The sequence below is a fragment of the Hemitrygon akajei genome, chromosome 20, assembly GCF_048418815.1.
Source record: "Hemitrygon akajei chromosome 20, sHemAka1.3, whole genome shotgun sequence".
Taxonomy (NCBI): Eukaryota; Metazoa; Chordata; class Chondrichthyes; order Myliobatiformes; family Dasyatidae; genus Hemitrygon; species Hemitrygon akajei.
The window spans coordinates 54,748,846-54,773,638 of NC_133143.1; the positions used below are offsets into that span (position 1 = coordinate 54,748,846).

A 24,793-nucleotide genomic window follows, 5' to 3' on the forward strand; every position below is an offset into this window, starting at 1 on the left:
ATTCATCAGAAGGAGAGTTTATTTAGGACTGCAATGAAATTATTAATTCAAATGTGATTCAAAAATTATTCATTCAAAGAATTCTTTGTAATTCTCTAGTAAGTGCTTTGAAGACTTAGTAATTGATTCCATTCAAAGAACGGTACTTCCCTCAATTGCAGGGCTCTGCAGAGAGTGGAGCGGACAGCCCAGTGCATCTGTAGATGTGAACTTCCCATTGTTCAGGACATTTACAGAGACAGGTGCATAAAAAGAGCCTGAAGGATCACTGGGCACCCAAATTACTCCAACCACAAACTGTTGCAGCTGCTACCACCTGGGAAATGTTACCGCAGCATAAAAGCCAGGACCAACAGGCTCCAGGCCATCACACTGAGGCAATTGTATTTCTGTATTGACTGTCCTGTTGTATACACTATTTATTATAAATTACTATAAATTGCACATTTAGACGGAGACGTAACAAAGATTTTTACTCCATGTGTATGTGAAGGATTTAAAAAATAAAGTTAATTCATTTCAAATGGTGATTAATTTCTTGAGCTTAAAGGGCTTGAGATATTGGGGTAGAGCAGGAAAATGCAGTGTAAGTAGAAGATCGCCCATAATCCTGCTGAAAGTCAGAGTGAGTCCAGAGTTCAAATGACCTCCTGCTCCCACATGCAGTATGTTCTTAGCAGGTCGAGCAGCATCCGTTGATTTTCGTCTGTGAAGAATATGATTTATATGCAGTTACAGTTTAGTTTCAGGTCAATCGGTACACCTCCCCCAAACTGATTGTAATGTCATTATGGGTCCACTGGGAGATGGCAAGTTGTGTGACGTGACTATTACTTACCCCCGTGGACGAATACTGTCCTTAGTGTTGGCATGGAATGCTACATTTCCTGAGAAGTTGCGATCCAATTGCACACTATGCGATTATCAGTTAGCATCTGACATGATGATAGCCACGTCTTATTAAGCATGCCTGGGGCAGCAATGCTTGACCTCCAACGACCATCATTCTATGGAGAGCTATCAGTGATGCCGTGGACAAGTGCGTGTCCAATAGGTAGGTTTGTGTTATATATTCAATATGTTCGTTCAGGAACTTCTGCGTGCCAATCTGGCAGGCGCATCCTTCAGGACAAGGTCATCCTGATCGATGACCAACCCCCTCTTGGTGGTGGGCAGTGAGTACAGCGCCCCGGTTTCCCCCCGTCAACTATTAACCAACCAAGCCCGCGGGTTCAGTTGAAAGCGGGGGAGCAGAAAAGGACGAAACCGAAGGCAGAGGGGTGGATTAGGATTGACATTGATTAAAAAGGGCAGCCATTTTTATTTATTTTTTCAGTTATTTGTCAAAATCGCGCATCATGCTTTGCATTTCCAGGAACGCCGCACAACTTGCAAGTTCTCACCCAGCAACGAACCCACGTACGAAGGTGCGGACAAACCGAAAACCCTCTCGCAGCCTCTTGAGCGTCAGAAAGAAAACGCCATGGCAGAGAGAGGGCGCTCTTGGCCTAAGAAACGTAGCGATGGCTCCTTGAGTTTCAGAATTAGTAATTCTTCAATGTTGTTTCAAAACCTACTTACCGAATTCCTGGTCTGCCTACTTTTTTAAAAAAAAATCTACCTCCCTGCCTTTCTGCCTGCATCTGTTGCCGGTTATCCTTAGAAACCCTACCTCTAAATATTTTGCTCATGTCAGGATGTACATTTCGATACACGCGGTGGATCCTTTGTTTTGGCAGTCTGGTTATTAGTTGTACTAGGGTGCCTGTATATATACCATAGATGGAAACACAGCTATTCCAAAGCCCTTCAATTAGTTGTTTTCTTTAGAGAAATAGCTTTGAGATAAAAGATGTAATGACATGTTTTACATGTCATTAAATGGATCCAGTATCATCGTGCTTCTGTAAATTTCAGTTTTATAAGTAAATGATTAATTATTAGTGACTTAGTTTCTATCTCTCAAATATCACGATATCACAGCTGTGCTTGTAAAACATATTTCCTTCACCTGTATCTGCGTCTCTTTCTCAACTACTTGCAAAATTGAGCAGAGCAAAAAAAAATCACGTTTATTAATCACACAATTTACAAAAGCCACCTCTCAATTTAGCTTTATTATTTGCTTATGGTGTATCCAAAATTGTAAAATAAAGCTTTGAAAGCCTGTGAAGCAGTGTAGTCATCGGGTGCTGCCTTTTAGATGAATTTGAAGAATTTACAAAAAATATTATAAAGATGTAAATTATATGCAACAAATGAGAAATAAGTTCTATCACAGGAGAAAATCTGCAGATGCTAGAAATACAAACAACACACACAAAATGCTGGAAGAACTCAGCAGGCCAGGCAGCATCTATGGAAATAAATAGTCAACGTTTTGGGCTGAGACCTTTCTTCAGGACTGAAAAGGAAAGGGGAAGATGCCAGAAATAAAATAATAAATTATATTACTGGCTTAAAGACAGGAGTGGAATGCATTTCCCTTATGAGTTAATTGAGGTAGATCGCAATAAATGCAGTGTGTTCTTTTAAGAGAGATTTATCTGACTGAAATCCAGAAATTCACCATCTTGCTTCTGTAAATAATTATTCAGGAGCAAATTCTGATGCACAGCATTATCTCCAATACCTCTGTTTCATATGTTAATCTAAGTTGATGTGTTTGCATTTGGGCAGCATCCGCCTAGTTGAGGAGTGGGTAGTGTCACTGTGAAGGAATTCCATCACCCTGCAGGAGTAGGGAAATCCACATTAATCCAATCATTTACATGAAGTATGTACTCTATATGGATTTACCATTTTAAAGAAATAACTGATGGATGTGCTTCAAGACAACAGGCGAGTTGCAGATTATTACAAGCTACATGTTGACACCAATGAGAAGCATTTTAAACTTTGAACATTTTTATTCCTGTTCCCAAAAAAAAATTAAGATGCATCTATCATGTGTGAATTAAACATAAGGTTTAAGTTCCTAAATTGCATTAACATTCAGCAATATATCACTATAACTGTTTTTGAATAATCATTTCAGCTTTCTAATCTCATTCAATGATGTATGTGGCTACAAAAGATGAGGGATCTCACGGTGTTAGTGCAATCCTTTTGAGTGAAGTTGCCTGGCTGTCAGGCGCTTGGCCTCGGCTGGCTGAACTCGTCTCATTAAACCGTCTGCCCGTTTATCCACCTCCAAAAGCTTCTGTATTATGTCAGAAACACTTATTTAGGCTCCAACCGTCAGAGTGTATTAACATTAATAGCAGCCATCACATGGGAAGAGAATGACCAGCTCCAAGACACAGAGATAGTATACACACCAAGAACTTGCAATCAAATTGGAAAGAAAGGTCACATTTGCAATAAGTTGGTGGAAATGCAGGTAATTGGTTAGAAAGCACTATGTATGTCCCTAACGGTAATGTCATTGATTTGAATACTTTTCATATAATTAAACGTTCTTGCATTTATTACTTTCCAAAAGCTAAAAGCATCTCAAATGTTAATGAAACCGTTTGTGTTACAGGCAGCATGGAACTGAGTTCAACTGCAATATCGTCCTTTTTAATTTTAGGTGAGTTGTAGTCAGATGATATTTCATTCTTTTACCTTTCAACATGTGCAGAAAGCATTAAGTCAGAGTGTAAATATTTCCCACATGAACTCTAAACACAAGGTACAGATTTAACATTTGAGGCATTTTAAAAAGCCTTTTAATCAAAAATAGAATGCAAAAGTTTTGATTATTTGAAAAGTGTTCAAATCCATCACACCACTGTTTGTGTTCTTTGGAGGCCTTACATTGTGTGTTCATACAATCTACCTGCATCCCCTTTCATTTCCAGCAAAGATAACCTTTCTGTCCAATATTCATATGCCACCATGGGCCATTTGGTCCTTCAAACCTGTCATTCAATTAGGCCATAGCTGACCTGTAGCTCATCTGTGTGCGGCAGTATTTCTTCCATAGTATTTACTATTGTCAATCTGTCAAAAAAAATCTTTTCTTTTAAAGAGATTGAAAGATTATTAAAAGCCTTTTTGGGTGTGAGTTCAGGTGTGAGTGTGTGTATGTGTATGTGTGTGTGTGTGTGTGGGAGGGGAGGGTGTGGGCAGGAATGCGTGAGTGTAAGTTCGGTGTTCCATTACCTTTTGTGAGGAAAAGTGCTTTCTGATTTCACAGCTGAATAGCCTGCCTCTAATGTGCTCTGTATCAAGTTCCAAAGCCTGTATCAAAACGAGTCAATCAGTGACATCTATACTTATAATTTAATTCAAGGCATATTCAATACTATAAAGTAAACACCAGAGATTCAGCAGATGCTGGAAATCCAGAGCAAAACACACACACACACACACACACACACACACACACACACACACACACACACACACACACACACACACACACACACACACACACACACACACACACACACACACACACACACACACACACAATTCTGGAGGAATTCAGCAGGTCAGGCAACATCTAGGGCAGGGGTCCCCAACCCTGGGCCCATGGACCACTTGGTTAATGGTAGGGGTCCATGGCATAAAAAAGATTGGGAACCCCGGACTATGGAAGGAAAGAAAGAGTTGATGTTTCAGGCTGAGGCCCTTCACCAGGACTGGCCTTTATGATCAATTCTATATGTTTGCATTGTGTTCCTTTGTGAGAGGTTGGCAGTCAGGTATAGTTAGTTTTAATGGGAAAGGGACAAAGCTTGCCCTTTCTTAAAATTTTGCTGCTTTCTGTAACAACAAATGTAGGTTTCATTCTAGGATGCAAAGAGCCTACTGCTATGCATCATACACAAAATGCTGGAGGAACTCAGCAGGCCAGGCAGCATCTTGTATGTGTAATATTGCTATGCCTGTGGGTTTTAGAAAGAATTTAGTAGTTTTTTAAAGGTGTGAGTCCCTGTATATTGGTGACAATGGATGGAAGTATTTGTAATCCTTTTCACTTCAGGTGAATCATGATAGGGTACTTATTTCAGCAACAGTGTCTCCATAACTTTAACTTCTGGAGATGAACGGGTAAAAGGCTCCTTTTTTTATTCAGGAAAAAGAATGAAGAAGTCAATATTAAAAAACCTGGTTGTACTTTCCATTTTGGCAGGAGTGTGGTATCTTGGGGAGAATGAATTAGGTTAATCCAACTTTGAAAAGAATGAAGATGTCACCTAACTTTCCGAAATGTCGGTTTTGCTATGTTGGGAGACCAAGGCAGGCCTGCCTTGCAATTTTGTCTATTCTGAAAGCCTAGCTATAACTTCAAAACCATTTTAGATTAGGAAGCTGCCAAGTTTGCAACATTTATTTATTTTTAATTGAAATGGTTCTGTTTTACAGATATCCGAAGGCACTGAACCAAAGTAATTAAACAGTTTGACATAGATGAACGTTTCTCTTTGGAATAGTCTGGGTCAAGTTAAGGTTGGTCTCGGAAACTGTGAGATGAAAAAAATCCAACAAAAATAAGTCATTTTGATGGAAAACAAATTGCATATGAGCATCCAAGTTTTTTATACGGGTCTCCGTGAAACTGTGCAAACAGGTGGACGAAAACAGCCTTTTGCCATTTTTGGATTCTTGGTGTTTACAAATCATTAGAATAAAGCACAGTGAAACTGATGTTCTGAAGTGAAAATGTATAAAATCTGCAGTGCAAATATCTTTTTTGAATTTTCCTGTAGTAAAATGTGCAAAACATGACATACATATTGATGAAGAGTTGATTTGGCTGTCCAAAATTCCACAACACATGGAAAAAAGTATTGTAAATGAGGACATTTCTGCTAAGTTTGATAGATTTTTTATTTCTTTTGCTCATTTGATGGATTTCCTTTTAAGTGTGCTCTCATGCAATTGGATGGATAATTTGGATGGCATTCTGCACCTTTTGTGCTGTAATGCTGTGGTGAGCCTGAAATTCCTTTTGACTTGTCAAGTTTTTTTTTCATTTACTGTTTGTTTTGGAATCTCTTCAGCTGATCTTCATTAATATTTTTTTTCTAAGATTCTTAATGACAACGTGAAAAAAAGAACCGAAATGATATCCTGCACTTTCCCAGTATTATGTATTTATGTATCTCAGAAATTCCACTCAGTCACCATTTTTATTATTCATTCATGACTTTTGACCTTATTTGTAACTGTATTTTAATATATTCATTAACTATTAACATTTTTATATATAATATTATACATATGATTTCGTCCGGACACTTCAGTTTCCTCCCACGGTCCAAAGATGTAAAAGTTAGTAAGTTAATTGGTCATTGTAAATTGACCTGTGACTAAGTTAGGAATAAATTGATGGGTTCCTGGCATTGTGTCTCAAAGGGCAGGAAGGGCCTATTCCATGCTGTATCTCTAAATATATATATATAAGACCATAAGGTATAGAAGCAGAATTAGGCCATTTGGCCCATTGAGTCTGTGCTGTCATTTCATTATACTGTAGCTGATTTATTTACCTCTCAGCCCCAATCTCCTGCCTTCTCCCCATAACCCTCCAGCTGATTTTATATATATATTCTCAATGAACATACTTGTCAACAAAATTGGTAATTAGTTTGTCTTTGTTATTTATAGCTTTTCCTAAATGCTATTGTATTTCTTTGTTTCTCAGTAAATGTCCGCAAGAAAACAAATCTCAGCCTGGTATATGATGACACATTTCCAGAGATGCTGCCTGACTTGCTGAGTTCCTCCAGGATTTTGTGTGTGTTTCCAGTACCTGCAGAGTTTCTCGAGTTTTTGTTTTACAGGGCTCACCTCCAAATGTATATATGCTCCAAAAATGTTTCCTCACTGCAGATGAATTAAGAATTATTAATATCATACGAGTGTTTTTTTTTTGTTTTACTTGCAGTTCTAACAAATTTACCTACCGTCTTGCTAACAGTCTTGTTTATCTTTGGAATATCTACCTCCACTCACACGCTCCTCGTTCGTGGTTTATCGTGTGGAATTATAAGTGTGCCTGAACAGTTAAGGACTCCACAAAGGGTTAAAATGCGGGTTGAGCGCCAGAGGAAGCAACTGGTCATCTGCTCGTTCCTTTCACTCTCTTGCACGTTATCCGGACTAGTACAATGTGAAACTTTTACAAATGAACATTGCCTCTAACCCCTGCCACACGATCACGGCAAAACCACACATTCGGAGTATTTTGTATTAAACATCTAGTTAAAGCATCACACTTAGTCCTTCTTACTGCTCGTCAGTGGCCATTGGATTGTGACAATGCACTAACTCAGTATTTCAGTTTGGTATAGTTTCGCTGCTTACGCATAACCGAATCAGTGTTAAAGTATAAACTAATATTTCATTAGTGAAATAAACTTTAAAAACACAGTAAACTATTTCTTTTCAACGATTTTAATGTCAGGCGTCCACGATTATATTGGTACGTTGGCACAATATCACACGCGCATTTCCCCATCACGGCATCTGCTAGTTCGAGACAAGATGACGGAATTAGATCCCATCCACTTTTCGCGAGAAAGCTGGGTTGTAATAATAATCCGTTGCCTGGATGAAATTCTACGCAGAAGGATTCGGAAGGATTCTGTAAATTTCACTCCTAGAGGAGGACTGCACTCTATCTAATCAATAATTCCTAGTCAGCTCTCTGCTTCCGGCTGCATTAGGTGCTATTATCACCTCGAGATAAGATAATGGCAAAGTTATTACGTTATCCCCTTTTGAGAGGGGGAGAAACAGCGTTTTCAAAGTACGATTCGTAACAGTGTTACCGGCGCTGCATGAATTACAAAATCTGTGATGATGTTTGTATTTTACACCCCTTTATCATAAACACTTCGAATATGCTCGAGGAAACTGGCAAGCAAGCCAAAGTAGATTAAAAACAAGAATCTTAGTACTTAGTATTTGGGGACAAGCCTAAAGCTCTGGGAGTTTTCATAATGTGACCTTTGTGGAGAATTTTGTGGCTGCTTTGATACTCAAATGCATCTTGGAGGTCATCGCAGGCAGAGAGCCATCTAGCAGTGAGAGAGTGTCACAGCAAGGACTTAGTGAAGGGAGAACAGATTTACTTTCCACTCTAGTCTCTGTCATCTCAACGCTACGGAGTCACCTCTCGGAACTCCCATCACTTCTTAATGGTTGGGAAGCCCCGGGAAACCGACTTGCTACTTCTGTCAGCAAGATACGGACCATATTTCTTTATGAATCTGTATCGGGCAACACGAGGACAGTTCGATAACACGCGTGACACCCTTAAGTTCATTTGTTTCTGCGTTTACACGGAAGAGAACTGTCAAAACGTACTCTGGTGCCGAGAGGCATAGTGATACGAAGTGATAAAGGCAGATTTCCAGCTCCTAGACTTGAATCTCCAAAGTGTGTAAAATGGCATGAAAGTTGTAAAGGTGGGAGAAACCATGTTTCGAGGAATGCAATCTAATCCTCCCAGACTGGTACAGTACCTTTATTCAGGAGGAGAGTCATATTGATGCTAGAAGTTTTGACAATTGGGCCCCACTATAACTACAAATATAATATTTGGGGATGTCAATCCAAATAAAAACAGATTGAATGGGGAGTACATTTTGCGTTCTATCCATGGAATTTGCGGGTTGCCTGTTTTAATTACTTGCATTATTCCATTGATTTCCCAGATACACTGTAAAATGCAACATGGATTAGAGGTGACGGCAAACTTTTTTTGCCGTACGGAAAGTTAAAGGAAAGCAGTTGTTCACGTTCCTACTTAATGTTTTCGTGATGAATTGGTTTTCAGTTTGTTGGAAAAATTGAATGATTTATCCGCACAAGCATAATAATTTACATTTAAAAGTGATGACTGCTAACGCAGAAGGAAGTTAGTTTACAGCTTTTTTTTTCCTTTTTAACAGCACGCCGTATTATTTTCCCATTATTTTCACGAATGGACGATGCGGGTCGTATAATGTTATATTTTCTTGGACCTTGCACGAAGTTCCAGTATCGCAGCCATCGTTCAAGGGCGCGGAAAGTTCCAATTGCTGCCAAACTTGTGTACTTGTTGCCACGATCAGTCAGAATGCTTGGGGATTGTCAAATAATCAAACTCACAAAGTTACCTCCACACTCATTGATTCCGCTGTTGCTTCAAATACTGTGCTGGGGAGATCACATTAATCATAAGCCCATATGAACGCATTGGGAAGATCCAAAATTATCAACTGGTTCGACACGAAGTTGTGGCACGCCAGAATACAGACATAATTTGTACTTTAATCTGAAATAGAATTCGGCACCCGCCTCTTCAAACCGGATATGTTTATAGGAATTATTCACTGGTAGTAAGAGACTCCAAGAACCTTATCATGGAAATCAATCATACTTTATTCAGAACAGGTAACTTTCATTGAATGCACACGCACGCTTTAGAAAATAATGAATATTGAATTGAATATAATGTATGGCGGCAGAAGGAAAAGTGCGATGTTTTACTAACTTGGATGATAAAGTTTTCTTTTTACTTATTTGAATTTCCCTGAATGCTTCTCATTAGACCATAAGACATAGTAGCAGAACTAGGCCGTTCGGTCCATCGAGTCTGTTCCGCCATTCCATCATGACTGATTTATTATCCCTCTCAACTCCATTCTTCTGCCTTCTCCACGTAACCGTTGACGCCCCGACTAATAAAGAACCTATCAACCCCCCCCCCCCCCCTTTTAAGCCTCCCCAACGACTTGGCCTCCACAGTCGTCCGTGGCAATGAATTCCACAGATTCACCATCCTCTTGCTAAATTAATTTCTCCTCATCTCTGTTCTAAATGGACCTCCTTACTGTTTCTTCAGAGGCTTTAATTATGCAATCTGGTCATTTGCCGCATTATTAAAATATGTTCCGAGAAGGTGATCGCCCACAATTAAAAAACAAGCGATGTAAAGGAAAGAAAAGCAAGTGCTTAAAAGTTTATATGCTTTTTAATGTGGTATAGCTTTTAACTTTCGACATAACTTGTCAAACGTAAACACTGTTAGAATTTTTAATTCTCGTATTCTCAGATTCCAGCATAAAATGGTCTCCTGCTGAAATTGAATACCCGTGATTATTCATAGCATAAATGTCTTACTTCGTCTTTCCCTTCGGCTAGAATCGAGATAGGGTTGGGCTTTAAGTTTACGGTCCTGATATCACCCTGTACATAACCTGAAGTAATCCTGAACAGAAGAAACAGAAAATAGAAGCAGAACTGCTTTAGGTTACAGAAAATCTCAAATATTTAACTTCACATGCATTCTTTCCCCTCCTTAAAACAGACAGGGGAACACTGCGTCCAAATGAATAAGCTGGCGGGACAGCCGGATAAAAACAGCCCCCATTCAGCACCACCCGTGACCCCGTGTAGACCCCATCCCTCGTCTGCGAATGAGGATGTTTACGCAGAATACAGTAAGCAAGTTGAGTTGCCTGTCTGCTTATTTACTCCAGTGTTTTCCAGAAACATGCCTTTGATTCACTGCTCTAAGATTAACAACTAAAAGTAAGATGCAAATTGCCGTTATTATTCATTATTCAATCTGTTACTTATTTATAATAAGGGATAAAAATAAAAGAAAATCTCAGTTGAGCTCATGCCGTATTGTTTTTCATTATTCCAGTCAGGCATATTTAAGCCCATACAAACTTCTCACCGATTCTCCAAAATGATGAATACTTAAAACGATTGTCTCGAAGTAAAGCTGTTTTATCAAGGCAAATAGCTCCAGAAGTCACGTACATAATATGCGTCTCACAATTCACCAGGCCTGGGTATATAATACAAGAGTATATTTGAAACCAACCTTTTTAACAAGTGACAGTGGTCAAATAACGTTATAGTTTCTGTACAATAAGCAGCGGTTGTGTTTGCCAGGCGAAATTATGAACTAAATTTCTGTTCTGCAAGCTAGATATATGTCCGTGTAATATATCATGAAAGATATATCAAGGGACTTAAAAATCAAAAGCAATCAAAATTTCTTTTTACTGTTTGATCTGGAAGAACACGGAGTCAGAAGCAAAATTCAGTGGCGATGTTGCACACAGAGGACTTTCCGCCGCGGGGAAATGGGTCCAGTTGGATCCAATCCAAGCAGAGACGATCAATCACACGCTTAATCCAGCATCATGGACACGCGGACAAGGCATAGACCAGACACACAGGTGGTCCAGCGCCTCCTGAGGCAGTCCCTCAAACTGGACACAATCAGTCTAATACCCCATACGCAGACAACCCAGTATCCCACATCCACAGGCGACCCAGCTCTCTACATTCGAATGCAATGTAGTAACAAGACAAACAAGCAAGCTGGCTTTCCAGATAATTACATAACCTGCAATTACAGGAAGACCAGTCCTTCCAGTATACACTCGGAGGCCAGATTAGTAGGTACCTCTCATACCTAATGAAGTGGTCACTGAGTGTATTGCTGTACGTTCGTGGTCTTCTGTTGCTGTAGCCCATCCACTCCGTGTTGTGCATTCAGAGATGCTTCTCTGTACACCACTGTTGTAACACCTGGTTATTTGAACTACCGTCACCTTCCTGTCAACTTGAACTAGCCTGGCCATTCTCCACTGAACTCTCTCAGTAACAAGGCATTTTCAACCACAGAACTGCCACTCCCTGGATGTTTTTGTTTTGTTGTTTTTTTTTTTGCAGCGTTCACTGTAGATTCTAGAAACTGTGTTGTGTGTGAAAATCCCAGTAGATCAGCAGTTTCTGCGATACTCAAACCGCCCCATATGGCACTAACAATCATTCCACAGTCAAAGTCACTTAGATCACATTTCTTCCCCATTCTGATGTTTGGTCTGAAAGGCAACTGAACCTCTTTACCATGTTTCTAGGATTTTGTGTATTGAGTTGCTGCCACATGATTGGCTGATTTGATATTTGTATTAATGAACAGGTGTACAGGTATAGCTTATAAGTTGGCCACTGAGTGTATAAGTGTAAAGTAGTAACAAGACAGAAAGAAACAAGCTCACTTTCCAGGTAATCAGATTATTTGCAATTCCAGTAAAACAGTCAGTCTGGTATATATGGTCTTGCATATCGGGGGTATTGAACTTGCTATGTATCTGGAATTCTATATACACAGCAATCCACTATTACAGTTAATATTCTGGGTTCACCTCAAATTTAGACACACAACATTATAAGCATAAAGAAAATCCAGAATATGGCTCAACATCAATAGATATATAGATGCCATATTCCTAATGTGAATCAATTCAACATCAGAGCTCCATAGGCAATACAATTATTGAAACACATAGGCAGGCCTAGAGTATGAGATATACAGCCTCCCAAATATTCAGACAAAATCCAATACTGAAGTAAATTCAACATTCCAGATGGGCAGAATATCCAAACATCCACATTCCAAAATAAAAACAAGCTATGAAATATCAAACACAAGGAAATCTGCAGATGCTGGAAATGTCAACATGGAAATGCATTGTAGAATCATTGTAGGAACAGTAATCAGCACATCTGAAATTGGACCAGACTATGGTATTTTGAGAACTACAATCCTAAAATAAATGCCATCAGTAAAATGACAGGAAAGCAGGTGGAATCTTCTAAATATTTCAAAATATACACTAGCATGTTTTGAGGATGGAGAAACGCTGTTCTGCAAAGCAGCCAATTTAATGATCTTAGTACAAAATCACCACAGAGGTCCAAGTCTAGATTCATGGTTCTGTAAAGAACACAAACCGTTCAGAGATTAGCCTCTAACATTAAGGAATCCATGGACCTATAGATATACAGAATCAAATTATTTGAAACAAGCAATAAAGCATGCAGATGAGTAATATTGTCATGCAGCTTAACTAAAACATCTAGGAGCCAATTTGTTACAGAAACAAACAAAAAAAGTATTTCTGAGCCGATTGATTTCTCCAAGATTCATAGAAAATTGTGTGTTGGTTACACAGGTAGTTCAGCTCAATTATATCAGGAAGTGTTATTGAAAAGTTCAGACTCACAAAAGAGCAAAATTCCTAATTACAAATAACTCCCAGAATCATATGTGTGCCAGAACAATCATACTAGATGCCTTGTTAGATTAGTTACACAGTCAGCATGGAAATCCAGACACAGGCAATGCACTCCAGAACAGGCAATCTGGCAGCCAATATAGGAAATCCAGCAGTCCAGAAGCAGAAGCAATCTATCATCCAAGATGTGCAAACAATTTATCAGCAATGGCTCAGTCAGACCAGAAACCCATGCCCAAATCCAGCAGACCAGATGTGCAGGAAGTTTGTTGAAACATACTTACGGTTTAACACATCTCTCCATCTTTTCTTCCTCTTTCACAAACATCCAATCTAATTTTTGATTCTCTATAAAAAAAACACCTAAATAATTAATCACTTTTTATAAACATTGATTTTCAAAATTGATCCCTTGACACAAAATTAGATATGAGTTAATATAGATTAAGAAGGAAATACTGCATTGGAGATCATCTTAAATTGCAGTAATTATTTATCAACTCTGCACCTTCAAACAATCCATATTAACTTCTAAATACCTAAGTTGTGTAGAATGGGAAGTGATGCCGTGGAGTAGTCATGCATTATCTTCAGTAAATCGGCTTAACTCAATGACCAATCGGCCAGGTTTATGCTAATATTGTGCACAACTATTTAATTTTGTTGTAATAATTAACATAAATGTTCTATTTATCAACAAACATATTCTTCTGTCAGCCAGCTTTCCTATCAATCTTCTAAAGTGTCAGCATTGGCATTGTTTTATTCCCATCTCCTGAAAACTTCCTATTCTGAGCCTGAATCTCTGCTACTTCAAGATTTGGTCAAGGAATTATGAATGCAATAGTGTAGGCCGGAGATCCAGTGCCATGTTGAAGGAAGACCACACTATTGAAAGCATGGCCTTTTGGATATGTTGCTCAACAGATACATGAACAACTCGTGGATATCAAAAATAAAATAGAGCACTATTTTGAATGTAGATAGGGATCATTATTTTATCCTTGATCAACATTACTGAAAGATGACAGCTTACTTGGTTTTACCACAATAAACTCAGTGGGAATTTACTCTGCACAAAATGGCTGCTGTATTTACTACATTCTGCAGGTGACTCAATTGTATTTCAGAAATACAATTGATGTTTAGTCTTTGAAATTTTAGAATGTGAATTGAAGGGCAATAATTTAAAACAAAGACATCCTGGCTGGATTTTGCTTTCATTAATCTTTCATTTAATTGTTCTACAGTTTTCTAAACTGAGGTGCTCCCAAATTTGATAAAATGACCGTAAAGAATTAATATAAGGATTTAAAAATACAATTGTTTCTAAAATAATGTTTGAGTTTATAATGAGGATGCTTTCATATACTGTACTCTGCATGCGTATAAGTACATTAACATTTTTTTAGCTTAATATTACTCACCTTCCAACATTATGAGAAAGCTGTTTTGTCACATGTACAAAATTAGAATGGCTTTTCTTGAGAAGTGTGTGTGGTCTCAGAACTGAGTTATGCCATTGTGCCACTAAGGAAATCAGAGCCACATGCATTGCCCTTATCTGAGTAAGTGCAGAGCGATTTTCACACGTATATGCATGTCTGTTAAAATCTATAGGATCCAAGAGATTGCTGGACTGTGTGCTTTGATGGCATGAAAAAAGATAAAAATAAAGTTAAAATTTTCTGTGAAAATTATTCTCATCATAATAATAGTCAAGTATTCTAAAGTTGAAATAATATAAGACTAATGATGGAAGAAACACTATGATGTCTCTCTAAATACATTTTGGGTGATTTTACATTCAAAGTACATTACACTGTGTGCTTCAATGTAAACAGTAACAAAACTTACTAATTTTTTTGAAGCCCATCATCTTCACTTGGGGCATAGGCCGCTGACAGAATCTCGCCAGAGTCCTCTGTCCTGCACCAGTCTTTCAAGATGACCTCAGGTATAGCCCAACTTCAAAGGTCCTTCCTCTTCCAGGGGTGAGGTCTTTGGAGTTTCTGTTGGTGTTTCTGTAGTTCTGAGTGTTATAGAATGGGGTTACTAGCCCCATGCCCAATTTTCCTCCTTTCATAGTCAGGTTTGGGACTATCCGTGGATGAGTTAGAACTTGATTATAGTGTGTTAAATTTCAATTTTCTTTTGCACATTTTTTCTAGTACACCTTTGAAAGATATTTAATGCTACTATATTTCCTACATATCTTAGGATGACATCTGTGATTTATATTATATATAGTGGAAGATCAATATTAATATATGCATATTGCTATGATCTAAGCTCATAATAAGGAACATTAAGGGATGAGATACTCCATAAAAGCCTGCTGTTATTTTTCTGCTTCACAGATAAAATATTTAACTCTATTTGTGTCAATGGCTTGTTCAGAGAAATCCTAATCTTTGTAAATTTTGGGCTGAAATCATTTCATGTTCTTCAATTCTATACTTTGGAATAACCACTGCAAAATTTACTTACCACATGAAAAATATGCACAATATAAGAACATACAGTTTTCCCTAGAATTATAGAAAATGACAGATGTCTTTTCATTAACAAACATCAAATCAATTTGGGTCCTTCATTCTCTGGCCATTATGTAATCATGGCATGGTGTGGCTTGATAAACAACGGTAGGTTTAGCAGCACAAAATCCACTTCTAGAGATTTGAACAAGGTAGGAATCATTGTGTAAGTTTCCTCTGGATGCAAATGCTGATTGTAGCAATAATATTCTGCCTAAAATGTAGAGTTCAGAAGGGGAGGTTTCATATTATATTTCTGAGCTGTTATTAGACCAAAGCACTGTAGATCATTGCCCAGACTTATGACTCACTGAAGACATATGGAAGAGACTAGTGACTGGACCTGTCACTGATATTTGAGACTCCTCTATTTGTACAGTATGTAGATAACTCTACACAACAATATCCTAGAGATGAGTGGAGTCTTATGCACAAGAATTTGGAGCTGATCATTATTCTGTAGTTAAACTCCAGCAGTACGCCAAGGCAGATGTAAGGCATTCTTATTTCAGGTCTTGTGGCCCGTGTCTTCAGAGGGAATATCTGTATTTCATATAATGTTCCTGATTTCTCAGTAACTATAATTGAGTATTTTGAACATAGCTAATTTTTTTTTGCATGAGTAAAGACCTCAAAATCAGAATACTTACATGGATCAAATTGTGTAAATAAGTCCCCTCCTACCCCCTCTATATTCCCGTACATTGTAGACTTATAAAGTTCTATGTCTAGTACGGTTTCTAAAAAGTAAGAATATAAACAAAGAATTTCAATAATCACATTGTGTGGCTTTTGTTAGATGGCTTTGTGTTATTAATAGAGGATTAATGATGCAGTCCAATAAAAGGGTAATAGGCCGCTTCAGATCACTGAAGTGCACTGCAAATTAAAACTAATGTTTAGAAACAGGCAGCTGTTTCGGACAAGCATTTAATGACACAAAAAAAAGTAAAGAAATCCTGAAAAAATATATTAAAATCTTAAAACAATTTTTAAACTGATTTCGGCATGTCTTAAATAAAGTAGCCTCCATATATGATGGATCTGAATGGTTCTATACATATTCACACTGTAACTGGACTTAAATAGATTTCACCAGTACTAAAACTAGAACAAAGTAAAGCTTGTTGAATAATTGCTTTTGCCAAAAAAAAGTCTGAAGAGGACTTGCGCGCTCGTGAACTTCACTACTCTTGATCTTAAGCGTTTACACCTTAACATTTCTGAGTAAGTATTTGTATGCAAGGAACTTAATAAACCAAATTGTTTTGTAATATTGACTGTTATTTGAAATGTTTTAAAGTTGCTCTTCGTTCTTTAAAAAATGCACAAGGATGAATTTAAAGTGGAAAATTCATGCATTCAGCTGACTCATTTTCATGGCAAGCTAGACATCTTTTTGCTTCATTGTTCTTGAGAAGGCTCCATGTGGCCTGTTGCAATACATAAATCTTCCAACATGTTTGTACTGCCTAGACCATATTACCTTTTTAAATGTATAATGTGCATTGTTTTAACTGTTGCTGTGTCAATAACATAAATGATTGAAACTAATGAAATGAAAATGCCATAAATTACAAATATTCTCCCGTGTCAATAATTTTTAAAACTTAATTGGTTGATTTTCAAATATCATTTAAGACCCCTTTTACAAACGAGAAGGTGTAGTGTCAGACTCTATTACTTCGGCTGGACATCTTCCTCTAAGTTAAAAAATAGAACCATCAGCACGGGTTTGAGAGGTCGATAAAGCTTTTAGATTTTGAGATGTTTTCAGGGAGCCCATTTCCTGCGGCTAAGAGTTGTTAATGGAGCTTAAGGAATTATCTTATGACTCTCTGTTTGAGAGCGGTTATTTCCTCGCTTATGTTCCCTTGTCGAGGCTGAATATGCTGCTGTCAAACTCGGTTAATGAAAAGTAACGCGTCGGTGATTACAGTTTTATTTGGGCTCTATGTAAAAAGCGCTGTTAATTTAGCATCCCCTCCTCTGTGTGTTTGAATTTGCCACGGCTGAATGATTTAGAGTACCCAGCGAAAAGTGATTCTTTTTTTCACCCTCAGCACAATCTACCTTTCTATTCCAATTTCAACACAATTGCATCTCTCCACCTCCGCCGTCTAATGGCTACATTATCCAGACTTTGTCAGTTGCATTATATTTGAAAATTATTTATTTGTCTAAGGTTTCAGTTAAAGGCTCTGGCTGGCCCAGGCTACATTAAAATTCATCATACTTCAGCCTCTAGCTGTACACTTTCCCCTGGAGAATAGACTTTCGCTATTACTGTCAAGTACCCTTGACTCTTTCTTTTTGCCCTTTTATCTATTACAACTAATTCAAGTTATTTTGCCCTTTTCAGCGAAGACGTGGCTCACCGCAAAGCTTAGCCTGCCTTGGAGATCACAGGGCGCAGAGCCTCTGGAAATTGAGGGGTTAGTGTCAAAATGAAAATTTCACTTCAAATTATCTTGGCTGTTGCACATTTTGGCAACCAGGGCTCTTGTCAGAGATTTTGACAAGTGGGTCTAGCAAATAGCAACATTTGTGATCTCGACAATATCATCAGAGAGCAGCGAAGCTTAATGCAGTGACAACGATGTGACTGCATAAACGTTTTTTTTTGTAGTAGATCTGCTTCATGATATATGTAAAAGATACTGTTTTCACTCGCCATAACTATGGAATAATGCATTGAATTTTCTTCTAGAGTGTACTATTTGCACCAAATATGATATAATAGCTGGTGTTTACAGACAAGACTAAATAGATTTGCAATATGTTTCAAATGATTCCTCTCTTGTATTTTAATGAACAACAATTAAAATACAGTAGCCAAATTCAATTTATTTCCTTATTAAGGAGAATGTGCATAATGTCCGCTCTTTTTTTTTAACACCAGATGTACCATATTTACAATCGGCAGGTTTGAAATTTAAGAGAGAAATAAAAGACCATTTCTTAAGTCGTAATTTCAAAACGAGCCACTTAAGATTTGATACAACAGAGTTCGCAGTCGTAATTAAAATTTCAGTCTGTTTATAAAATTACAGATACTATATACCATTTAACTGGAAATTACAGAGGTATTGTGGCGGTGGTTTAGGACTGCTGCTGAACACTAAGAACGACACTTTTCAAGGTTGGTGCAAATCATTGTACTATCTTGTTTTGTTAATTCATTTCGCAAGTTTTTTCTGAAAAGAAAAAAATAATAGAAAATGATTCCTGGTCAGCATTCTCTTAGTTCCAAGTATTGAGATGCGTGTATTGACCGCAAACTACAATTCATTGAATACAATCACTTGAATACATGAAAAGTTCTATAGCTTTTGCTTAAACGTGGAGTAGATCTTGAAATGTTTTGAAATTATACGATAAATTTATGCATTGTTTAATGTCATTGGGACAACATTGTCACACTTTTTGAAATAACATACCATGCATATTTCTTCCACCATGTCAGATCTATGGCATAAAACTTGGGTTTCCTTTGAAAAATTCCTTTCCGAATTGGAGAAAAAAGCATGGTCCACTAAGAAGAATGAACAAGATGTCTGGCATATTGCTCTACACCTGAACTCATAACATAGAGGTTCAAACTTTGATTATTTCTGACAATCGGAGCCATGTCATAAATACTGACGAATATTTAATTTATCCAATCTTGCAGAGTCGATGAAGATATACTTCTTACTTTAGATTTGAAGATAGTTGACCTACTGGCAAAATGCAATCATTGTAACAAACGAGTGTATAACGAAGAAACGTCCCGAGTGGGACGAAAGGGAATTATAGAACGTTAAGAAGTAATTGGCCAGGAAAGAAGCAGGGAGTACTTTTGGAAAATATTTTTTAATGTGAAGTAAGTGCATGCTGTTCTATCAAATAAAAGTTAAAGAAAACTTCAATAGTATCGTATCTAAAAATAGATAAAGTGAATAATATACTTTTATCTGACGGGTTATAACTTTAAAATGGAAAATTGTTTGAACTCATTATTCAATCATTCTATCCATCCACAATGTAACCAGACAACGCTCGTTAGATACCTCTAAAGGAGCACATTTATTTCAGTGCATATATGTTTAACATATATCCTTGTATTTCTTAAAGCTAAAGAACTGTGCAACGGTGTAAAGTTCTAACAAGTGTTGCAAGTGATCCATTGGCAGAGCTCGGTAATAGCATAAATATTCTTTTCAAAAATGGAATTTTCGGGAAATTATATTTGCATGCTTTCAGGCAGACTGCGAATTCCAACCTAAGCTACCCACTCCTGTAAACGCTGGCATCTGTAAACCTTACCGATATGTCTATAATTTCGTTTAGACGTGCTTTCCCACACGGACCTGAATAAATTACACAGCACTATTGAGTTAAAGAGCGCCTAAAATAACTTCAGCCGTTTTGTGAAAAGTTTTAAACAGTGATGAAATATATAAAGTCTAGTAAAAGATGGGCTGGGATTCTGAATAGAACATCTCGCCTCTTCCTAGTGCATCACAAGGCTCCGGAGCAAGAGTCCATATTATTTGGTTTGTTATGAACAGAACATTTTGTTCCCTGTTTTAGGAAACGTTGTGATGTCCTTACTAGTTTCTTGCTGGGGTAAACCTGGGATCTGTCCTTTAATTGTATTTGTAGGAGTTCCCAAAGAGCGCCCCATTGCCTCTGTATCCAAGATAGTGCCTTTGGTGGTAGCCCAAGAAACGGTGGTGTTGTTAAGTGCCTGGTTTAAAGTGCTGTGTCTGAATAGAGGGTCGTGGAAAACCCCGTCCACCCAATTCCTTAGGGTGGTCACAGGGGAATCTTGCCTGTCCACCACGCCGGCAGGCATAGAGGCCAAAGGGGGCGAGGATGAGATAGCCTGCTGATGCCGTTTCAACATGCAAGATGGATACTCGGCTTGGCTCAGCGAAGTAGCCGTCTGAGCTAGGGACCAGATCCGGGGCTTGCTGTCCAGCATCTGCTGCCTGTGTTGTTGCTGCTGGAAGCAAAACTTGGATTCACATCCCCGCTGTCCTCCAGCCATTAGATCTTGCTCGGAGTTTGTCATCACTCGCTTGAGACAGTTCTTGACCTTTTCTGAATAGCCATCTCCCGGTGCTGGCAAGGGTATCTTTAAGGCGACCTTCTTGCACTGGTCAGCCGGACATTCTGAAACCTTGATCTGACCGTTGTCCATCTGTTGAAACGGGCCTTTCAGCTCGCACTCGTCACTTTCTGTCTCGATTCCATCAAAGTCATCGAGGTCACTCAGCTGCAGCTCTTTGTCTTTGCATGTGGTATCTGTCGGAAATAGAGTTAGAGGAATGAGAAGATAATGCGATGGAATGCTTAGGAGAGTGTACTAACTGACCTGAATTAGCGTATTATATTCGTCCCTTAAACATAACAGATTAAACGTGACTTTACTCTTGGCAATTATATTTTACATTAAATAGCTGCGCATTTTCTTAAGTGGTTCTTGACTTTTCACCCCAAAAGGTCGGCCTTTCCATTTAGTGAAAAATAACTAACACGGCAAATTACTCTTAGATCCACCGTCATGCCTGGTGTACTGATTTGTCTACCCGGAGAGAAAACAGTGATAGCGAACCATCATTGTGCTTATCTTCCGGGGTCTTACGGCTTGGACTTCCATCTTCTTCCTCGTCGTAGGGTTTTTTGTCATCGGCGCATTTATTCCTCGGCGACCAGGTCATCTTGTTCTCCTTCTTGAGCCTCCTCCTGGCGTTGGCGAACCAAGTGGAGACTTGGGTCAGGGTCATCTTGGTGATGATGGCCAGCATGATCTTCTCCCCTTTGGTGGGGTAGGGGTTCTTCCTGTGCTCCTGCAACCAGGCTTTTAGTGTGCTGGTGGTCTCTCGAGTTGCATTTTTGCGCCTGGCCCCTGGATCCACCGCCCATACCTAAAATTTGTTAAAATAATTCCAAATTAATAGGAAAGGTGTCAACGTGCAGACCATATTCAGTTATTCGGTTCTAACATGGATTCTGAACTTTGAAGTCTTTGCAGTGCCACAGTGCTTTGCACTGGGAACTGCCACGTCACAAACTGGCAAATGGTGGAAAATTCGTTCTACAAATATGATCAAGGTACTAAAATACAGGACAGAATGCACCAACCGTGTGGATCTTATTTTTCTCTGCACCACCAATGTGGACCTTTTTCCCCTCTGTAAACCAAGGCTTTTTGCTTTACTGTCTTTGGTTGGAGCATTATCGCTGCCATCATACTGTCTTTATTCCGTGTTTAGAAAATGGTAAATTTCATCACCTATAATTTCAAGGAGTCTGCAGCAATTAAATCCATTCGCATGGCGCTTGCAAATATCCTATGTACTGCATATTTGCTTTCAGATCACTACCCCAATTCCTTTAGGTCCGATAACTGCAGGGGAGTAAAGATGCTTGAAATATAACATTGATCCCCGACGTGATCAAATAAACGACTGAACGGGCTCTAGCTAAATTGAATGAAAAAGATAGAATATTAAGGGCCGCTGAGAAAAAAGCTAGGGAAATGAGTATTCCGAAGGGGAAACGCCATGGAGCGTGAGTAAAGGAAGTGAAGGTGGCTACGGTTATGTCATCGTTTCTTTTAGTTAGATTTCTCGGGGTCTAACTTTCCCTAAATTTAAATCAGGCTCCAGTTCACTCTGCTCAGTAATGTAGGAACACATTAGCTGGATACAGTTCACTGTACAATCATAACCCTTGCCTGCTGAGCAAGAACAGAATGTTATGTTGAAGTAAGACATTCACACCCATTTCCATACCTCATGCAATTCAGCCGTAAAAGGCCAATCCCAGCCAGCGTGACGGAAATGTTTTTTTTTCTGACAATTTCGAAACTAACAACAGCTTAATGCGCCGTTTCCATATAAGGAACATGATGGCTGGAAACGTGCAAGCCAATTATCAGTGGTCACAAGTAATTAAAAACAAACACAAGCGGAAGTTTCACGGGGCATGATTTCGTGCTTTGATGTATTTCCTATCCAGTTTCACAGAGAGAAAGAAACCTGGTCATCATTTAATGCCGCACAGTTGAAGTATATAAAAGTTATGTAATTTCAGAAAACGCACCTCTCCCAGAAACAAAACTATATATCTTCGGCACAGATTTATAAATTATTATTATAATGAGTGCAAATACTTGATAGGACGAAAGGACCAAGAAGCAATCTACTTGCACACCTGTCATACTGATACTGTCCCAAGCTAGGATCATATGGGTAATAGGCAGTAGCCTGGCGATTCCCGCATGCGCAGATCCCGCCGCATCCTTGGTGTCAAATGGACTCTGTAAGAGACATGTTGGCACATTTTGACTTTATTACCTGCACGCTTATTTAATTCAAAACTTTAAGCTGATCTCGATCACAGAACATTTAGTATGAATAACTGCACACAGAGGATGACCATAACAAAATAGTTATTTGGCATTTATGAGTAGATAAATCGGGCGTTCATTTTGTTAAATCCCAAGCTTAGCAAAACGTCCCAAATACTGGAAAATAAAAAAAGAAAGCAGCCTCTTTCAGATTCTCATAGTGCAATCTGGTTTCGGACTTCAGCGAAACTTTAAGGCAAATTGTTTAAATGCTGAGTATGGCAGAAGAACTCTTGTATTGGGGAAATGGCCCAACATCATCGAATTATTTTAGTCCAGTTATAAACTAGCAACATCTGGCATTGTATTCACATAATCGAACTCTTTTACTAAGTGGATAGGTTTATAAGTTTGTAGCAACTGCTTGCCAAAATAATTGAATAAAATACATTGAACACGATGGTTTCTAGGTTGCAAAGCGAACTTCACTGTATATATTTTATAATGTATATATTTTTAAGGTTCATTGCGTTGTTAGTGAAGACTAGGGCCTTCAATTAGAAAGATCTAACTGGACATTCACAGATATAATCACTCACATACATTTTAGACATGATGTTATTAATGGAGATAACACGTATTAATTTAAACATTTTAACCTCTTTGGTAAGGCAAATGTAGTATATTGCGTGACCGAGGGGAACGTTGCTCGACAGTAAATGAAATAAGGTGATTCTCCGGAATTCTCAAATTTACTTTCGACAAGTTCTTGACTTTAGCTCTGCCATAATGTTTTAATATGGAGCTGTTAACTGTAATTTACGAATTTTGGTCAAATGCTCATTTTCCTTGAAACTTAAGTCCATACTGACCTGATACTAACACCTTCTAGCGTTGAACCGACGGTGATTTATCTGCTCAGCCCTAATTGCAGACAAGAAAACAACGACCAGAGGAGTGCTTACCAGTGAATAAAAAGCCGAAGGGTCTGCCCCGTAGGTCACATAGTTGCCATATCCCTGGCTGGTGGCATACGGGCTCCGTACATTCCGAGGGCAGCCGCTGAGTTCAGCTCATGTCTGGCCGTGGCCAACAGCCTGCTCTCGTACACGGGACAATAGACAGGGGTTTGTGCAGAGGCAGCAGCCCTGAATCCGTCAGTGTTCTGCCACTTGACTCACAGCACGTAGTCAGGGGGTTGGTGGTCATCAGAAACTATATTTATTAAAAAAAGACAAATAATAATAAAATATATAGATTGGGATTGCACTGAATATTACGTCGAGACTCCTTAATATTCTTCCTATGCGGATATTCTCTTTTATACTAAACTGAATGTATGTTTTGTTTTTACAGAATAACTTCGCTTCTTACAATTAAGCATGCATTTATTACCACACCGTAAAGTTAAGGCATGCCATATTTATCCGTACTGAAGTGAGTTAAAGATCACGCTGTGGGCGAGGCGGTGCTGAAAAGCCGGAACGATCGCCAGTAATCAATTAGCCCCTTGACTGCGATTAAAGCAATTGAAGGATCGATGTGACATACCTGAGGTGCAGATGTGTAGGGATATCCGAACTGCGGGTACGACATTGTCCAGGGCTCCCAACATTCAGAGAGAGAGAGAGAGAGAGAGAGAGAGAGAGAGAGAGAGGGAGAGGGAGGGTGTGTGTGTGTGTGTGTGAGAGAGAGAGAGAGAGAGAGAGAGAGAGAGAGAGAGAGAGAGATGAGAGAGAGAGAGAGAGAGAGAGAGAGAGAGAGAGAGAGAGAGGAGGAGGGAGGGAGGGAGGGAGAGAGAGAGAGAGAGAGGGAGGGAGAGAGAGGGAGGGAGAGAGAGAAGAAGATGAGGGGGTGAGAGAGAATGGGGGCGATAGAAAGGAGAG

At 38.7% G+C, this 24,793-nt stretch overlaps 1 protein-coding gene and 1 long non-coding RNA gene across 2 annotated transcripts; one reads left to right on the forward strand and one right to left on the reverse strand.

The window, feature by feature from the left end:
* Positions 1-948: 948 nt before the first annotated feature.
* On the forward strand, positions 949-6,852 carry LOC140713982 (uncharacterized). The gene is made up of 4 exons (XR_012095795.1): positions 949-1,054; positions 3,527-3,574; positions 5,359-5,442; positions 6,641-6,852. It is a non-coding gene; the product is annotated as an uncharacterized lncRNA (long non-coding RNA).
* An 11,540-nt stretch (positions 6,853-18,392) lies between these two features.
* LOC140713806 (iroquois-class homeodomain protein irx-4-like) lies at positions 18,393-24,503 on the reverse strand. The gene is given in 9 exon segments (XM_073024356.1): positions 18,393-20,857; positions 21,168-21,480; positions 22,230-22,233; positions 22,772-22,829; positions 22,832-22,877; positions 23,873-23,946; positions 23,949-24,050; positions 24,053-24,122; positions 24,459-24,503. Coding segments are annotated over 9 exon segments (1,461 nt in total). The 3' UTR covers positions 18,393-20,108.
* Positions 24,504-24,793: the final 290 nt, after the last annotated feature.